General features: G+C 37.4%; 1 protein-coding gene across 1 annotated transcript; it reads right to left on the bottom strand.

Moving 5' to 3' along the window:
• Positions 1-1,579: 1,579 nt before the first annotated feature.
• On the bottom strand, positions 1,580-5,706 carry LOC141844121 (NADH--cytochrome b5 reductase 1-like). The gene is made up of 9 exons (XM_074732128.1): positions 5,191-5,706; positions 4,497-4,638; positions 4,328-4,418; positions 3,545-3,622; positions 2,712-2,792; positions 2,546-2,635; positions 2,331-2,396; positions 2,022-2,108; positions 1,580-1,701 (listed from the first exon to the last, which is right to left on the bottom strand). Exons 1-9 carry the CDS (start codon positions 5,294-5,296, stop codon positions 1,606-1,608), a joined length of 837 nt encoding a protein of 278 aa, XP_074588229.1. The 5' UTR covers positions 5,297-5,706; the 3' UTR covers positions 1,580-1,605.
• Positions 5,707-6,621: the final 915 nt, after the last annotated feature.

The following is a 6,621-nucleotide window of genomic DNA, read 5'->3' as shown; positions in this document are numbered from 1 at the left end:
AAGCTGAGGTTTTTTTCTCTGCAAGTTGTAGCAGGATTGTGATTTGTGAATGTGCAGTGGAGGCTGCCCCCGCTGAATTTCTAGAGAACAGAACAATATCTAGGATCAAACTGTTCCAGAATGGACCAGTTGAAGAAATTAAACGGTTGGTGTCACATTGATGATTGTACTAATCCCAAAGAACAATAGACCTCTAACTCTCCGCGGAGAAGAGGGAGGAGTTACGTCAAACAATTGCAGGAATTAATCAAAGAAATTTACATGATTAAGAGAAGTAGCTAGCTAGCTCTGGTTCATCAAAGAGCATTACAATCTGACAAGAACGCAGCTACTTCATGGCCAAACTGATTCAACAGCAACTCTCATGTCCATCAGCTCTTCTTCTTCCTCTCTGTCTCCGTCCGTCGCCGACGACATTTTTTCTGCATCTCTCTTGCAATTTGCGGTGGTGGACCTGATGCGATTTCGTGAAGCCGCCGCAGCAGCAGCCGCCTCTAGCCTCATCAGTTCAACTCTCCCAGCTTCTTTTAGATGCAGCAGCTCTGACACAATAAGCACAAGGGAAGCCATGATAACTTGGATTACTGTATAACTTGGAGATGGTGCCCGAGAAATCGATCGTAGAGTTTAAATAGAGAGAGAGCTCATCGTTTCTCGGATCTGGTAAAGCTGCCGTTGGTTTTGAGGATGAAGCTGAATCGATGATGCCGCAGCAGCAGTGGATTTGATAATTTGCCGATTGGATGCTTGAAGCAGTGGGCTTTGCTTGATGGTTTCAGACTTTTATTTTTATTCTTTTTCTTTTCGCTTTTTGTGGGCGAACGGCTGCTGAATGTCTCTGTCGTTTGTCGCTTGTGTTTTCATATCAGCAGGTGGCGCCCATGGGGAGTCATTCTGCTGCAAGGGTGGGTGGAAGTCAATTAAGTTGACCTAATTGGATCCGATCTAAGTAAAAATTGTTTAAATTTTTAAATAAACGATATGAAAATTAATCGAATATAATTGGTACCTTATTTTTCATGAGGATCTTTGAAAGAGTCTAACTCTCATGTGCCATCATATACGAATATGAGTAGAGTAGAAATTACCTCCGGAACATTGTTGAGTTAGTTAGTGCGGGACAAATTTATTAAAATAGATAGTGAATCTCAACGAAATCGAAATAATACCCTCGCTGACAACACCCTCTCTTATAGTGGCTAATTATAACTTCTTGATTTTACTTCCTCATAGATGATTATGAAACCAACCATGTGGAACTATTAAGATGTCAGATTTCACTTTTTTATTGAAGAGTAGAGTAGAAATTACCACTTATCCTTCGATCAACTAATTAGGTTGTCGATTGAAATGGGAAGGAATGGGCTATTGATGTTCTCATCATATAGAACGTTTTCAAATCTTTGGGAAGAAAAATCATGTTTCACACAGCTCAACTTGTAGAAAAGCAAAGGCAATCTTACAGAGAAGTTCACTAGGAAGGGTGGTAGAAGGTTTCAGTTGGCCGACACTTTAGAATTAAATGATCAACAAGTTTGGGCATCGCTTCTACAGAAACAAAGCAAGAATGTGAAAAATTCTTAATCTTTGCCCTCTTCAATCTTATTAGAATTGGAACTGCATCTCCTTTGTGTAACCAAGGTCATCCAGGTGTGCTGCCATGGCTTTGTTCATGGGAGGCAGACCACAGCATCTCAGGACCTGTCAATTGTCAATAGAAAGCTCAGGTTACCACAAACTATGCAAGTATACATAAATATGCATACACGCATATGCACGCGAGTCATAAATCAGAGAATCGACATTGCCTACAAGGATTTCATACCTATCACTAGCGACGACTGACAATTTAGTCTTATAATAAGTACGGTTAATGGCTATGCTCATATGGGTTGACATTGTTTCAACTGGGTTTCAGATCATAATGCTACTTTCAAACCTTTTTATGTGGGTTGAGGACCAACATTGTGATGATTTATGCATATATAATGACAGATGACTATGTAGTTTCTTATGCCTACCTGAATGTCATGTGCCGGTGCAGGACAGTGACTTTTGATCATATCTTTTGACACAAAGCCAACACCACCATCCCAACTCTCAGGGGGCTGCAGGAAAAAGGGATATAACGATGTTCAGAAAATAACAAGGATGCTAAGAAACACAAAAGAAAATAATAAGCAAAACTAATATAATATCGCGAGTGAGATATTATATCAGAATTTGATTATCAAGAAACCATCATATCAGCTGCTTCAGATATGAATCAGAAGTATACTGCAAGTAACACTATATGATAGAACTTCAAATGAGAATCAACAGTATGTCACCTGATTAAGCACATAATATATTTGAAAACGATCAGGATAATTCCTAGCCAAGCTGTCCAACTCTTCCTGCATATGCCACAAACTTTCTCATACTTGTAACAGATGGACAAATACTAGTAATTGGCACCAATGAGCAATACTACCATTAACTTATTAAGCCATAGTACTTGGTGTATAATCTATTATGAAAGAAGTAACATAAGTTGTGAATTTACCTTCAGAAGGATGTCTTCGTAAGTGACATTAGCATAAATAAGTTGAACCTTAGTTTTATCCTTTGGGTTTTCCAGTATGGCCCTTGTAACCTAAGATGAAAAATGGTATTACGGGTTTGGCCATTTTCAGTCATACCGAAGACACGATGGCTAAATCATTCTATACCTGAAACATTGGAGTAATGCCAGATCCACCAGCAATCATTCCAAAAGCTCTGACTTGCCCAACCTGATACTTGAAGCGTCCCTGGAAGTATAGAAGGGATGATTAGAAGCCGTATGGAGTAGCCATTTACTAAAAAAATGCAGTTCTGAAGGACACATTATAAACAAGAGTTATTCAGGGAGGACAAGCAAACCAGGTATTTGACTTCAAATACTGAAGAAATATATTCAACCTTTCTATTGGAAACTAGATGTTTATTTTTCTCATTGTTCGAGACCTCATTTTTGAGGCAAGGATCCATACCACGCAGTGAGAAAAAAAAGGTGAATGATGGATGAAGGAGCACCAAGGGAATATAAACTTTAAGCTTAACATAGAAGTATTTAGATAAGAACCTACCAACAACTATACTTAGTGCGAAAAACATTTGCAATTGTTAATTGGTGATTGCGCAAAAATATTAACTCGACAATCCAAGAAAACACCGAGAAGAAAATAAATCAAATCCACTTTCTGGGAGAGGCCCATTTCAAAAAGCATCAGTTTAATTGGATGCAACCCAAATTGGATTGAGTTGCACATTCACAAGTTGTAATGGAAACACCCTGTAGAGAGCAGACAAGAATAACAAAGGAAACAAGAAAACGATCAGATCTGGAATGTTTTGTGGCTGGACAACAATTTTATGTAAAATAATTATTTATTCTGCAGCTAGAAGAATGAAGGGCAGATGTCAATGGCGTATTGGTTGACAAAATAATCCACAATATCAGTAAATGAAGTACTTAGATATTAGATTATGACATCATAATAAGATGAAAAGTATGGCATACCTTAGGCCCTTTCACTGACAAGTAGTCACCAACTTTTATTTCACGGAAATGATGAGACATTCTTCCTTGAGGATACATCTGCATTATAGGCACAAAGTTCACAACATAATTAGGTTTCAGAGCCTTGTATATGTTATATGCATCATAATTGTGCAAATGGACCATTTACACACTCAGGTAAAAGATTATATGGTTCGTTTAGCATGTATTACAAAATCATGGGTTGGTTTGTGGAATCAAAACCAATTCAGTGAGCCAACTCACTTGAGCCCACAACTAAAAGCTAAAATCCACTTCTAGTGCAAATTGATGGTAGATGTCCCCCCTATAACATAACTCTTCATTTTCCTATTTCTTCACCACATGTAGCAAACCCCGTGATTTGAGAAACTCAATCAGGTCATCTTGTAAACATTTCCTTCCTAAAAAGTATTTAACAATTTTGAATAACAATGTTTGAAACTTATGGAACTACCACTGATTAAGAACTAAAATCCTTTTTGCAGTTTGGTTATTTATTATGAGATAGAGAAGTCAATGATATTGTATAAGTATGTTCATATCAATTAATTACTAAAACTATTTAAGTTTATTATTCCATTAAGGACCATATATGCACCCACATACAGCATGCTGCATATGTGCTATGAGGCTATCCAACTACATGCCACAGACATCTGTCTATGGTTTTCAAGGGATAGATGCACACCGAGCAAGAATTCATGCTTCACCGTTATGCATATAGATTTTCTCTCATTTACATGGAACAAGTCTCTGTATTACCTTTATAACAAGTTCAAAGTATCCAATATCAGAGTCCAGAGTAGTTGGTGTATACGGTTTAATAACTTCTTCACCAAGATTGTCTTTTCCCCTGCCAATGCAAACAAAAATATCATTAGATAGATACAAGAGCATTCACTACATTGGATGTGGACAAAGATTAACCAACCTGCAGCTTATATGCTGACCAATTGGAAGACCTAGCACAGAAGTGGGGGCAGGAAGAGCAAATCGAAATTTCGCAACATTGTGGCTAAGTTGTATTTTCTGAACAAGTTTGAAATCCCTGAAATTCTCAGGATCCAAGGAACCTGTGAAAGCAAGGAATAAAATCTTAAAGAGATTACTAGATTCTAAACATTTCTCAACAAAGAAATTCGAATTCACTCGCCACTGAAAAAATATTCCTAAATCAATTAGTATAACTCAAAAGGAAAAAAGATTCGCATTCTGTAACAGAAGCTAAGTATCATCTCCAACATATCATCACTTTAACGACCAAGTCAAAGAGACTACCAATTCTAGAACCCATTATCCAGAAATATTTACAGCAAAATCAGTTGAGGAAAAAAGAGAAAGGGTATAACTCTGAATCACCATCTAATCTTTACAGCATCAGAAACTCAAAGAAAATCTATATGATGTGATCTGATATTTACAGACGGAAAAATGAAAATACCAAAATCGTAATCTTTTAATGGGCGCGAGAAGGAAAAATATCCAGTAGAATAAATCGAGCAATCGCTTAATACAAAGAAGAAGGCAGCCAGATCCACAACACAGGCGATAGCGAAGTCAAATCGATCCAAACACATCGAAGCTCAACTCTAAAAAAGGATAGATCAGATACCCAAAAATCTCACCTTTCGATTTCCTACCCAAGTAGAAGTATGCGGCGCCTGCAGCGACGGCGACCACGGCGACGGCTATCCCGACAGCCTCGACGCCACAGGACTCCAACAAATCCATGGATTACAGAAAAGGAGACTCCTACTCTCTCTCTCTCTCTCTCTGCACTCTCCCCGACCCCTACTGATGCTTATATGAAGAACCTCTTCGCCAACAGCTCATCTACCTGCCTCTTATAGGAAACCAACCCTTCTCCAACAACCCGGTATTCAACGAAACTGGGGATTTGCCTTGTCAAGATTTTTAATTTAGGGCTTCTCGTTGAAATTGGTTTACAAATTAGTGCTTTTGAATCCGGGCTGGGATTGAATCGGATTTGACTGAAATTTCACGGATGGGTCGATCAAATTCAATTCAAACCTGAAGAAAATAGATAACCGTGATCAACAAATAGGATTCAGATTCAAATTATTTTGACGGATCTCGATAAAAGTAATCTGTTCTACTGCTAAATTTTGATTTGGTTTTTGGATGATAAAATATCGGAATGGAGGAAACTGGCCACTATCTTTCTCCAGTGAGACACGACTATTATCCAAATTTGGCCATGGATTCCATCGCCGACGGCGACGGCTCAAAACTCCCGTTTTGTTCAGGCATTTGATTTGACTTGCCTACAGGTGCCGAATATTCACGCCGTTGACCGGATTCAAATGGAGAAGCCGAAATTAATAGAAGCAACTAAGAATTTAAAACTGCATAATATTTATAGGATAATTTTTTTAAAAAAATGCTCCTTTTTATAAAATCATTCGTCAACTTAATTCATTTATAAATATCAACAAAAAATCATTTATAAAATTATTTTAAAATATCAACTTAATTCACTTATAAATGTCAATAAGTCCAGTTCCGATAGGCATCCACTCAAATTCTCAAAAAATCGAAAAGTTGCTATTAACTACGACGAGAGAAGACATTACCTCTACTTCGTCGATAAATTCCTAAATCCTTATCCACGATTTCGGTTTGTATCATTATAACCAACTCAGATATGTCGAGAAATTAAAAAAAAAAAAAACCTCGAACATTCGATCCTTGTAATTGTAACCGCTATGATATTCTACAATAAGAATAAAGTTGGCAAACATACAGAATACTCCCTTGAACATTTAGAGCTCAATAGCATACGAATCTTATGGGTAAGCACTTGTAGAGGAAAATTGTTAGCAGATCTATCTACCATGTGAAGTGTTTTTGGCCTACCTGCTACAACTGCATACTTACAGCTGAACACACACCAAATTCAAGATGTAAGTAGATAGATCAAATTGTAGAATAGGGTATAGTGACAGATGAAGCTAGTGAGACTCAGTTAATATGACCATATAAAAACTCCAAGTCCTTATTAAGTGTTGGGATTTACTTAGATGATCTCTTATTTT

Source organism: Curcuma longa, chromosome 13 (genome assembly GCF_044706935.1).
Source record: "Curcuma longa cultivar G26 ecotype Majalengka, Jawa Barat chromosome 13, ITB_CL_G26_1.1, whole genome shotgun sequence".
Classification (NCBI taxonomy): Eukaryota; Viridiplantae; Streptophyta; class Magnoliopsida; order Zingiberales; family Zingiberaceae; genus Curcuma; species Curcuma longa.
The sequence above is the reverse complement of the archived record's forward strand: the minus strand, read 5'-3'. Positions and strand labels throughout refer to the sequence as shown.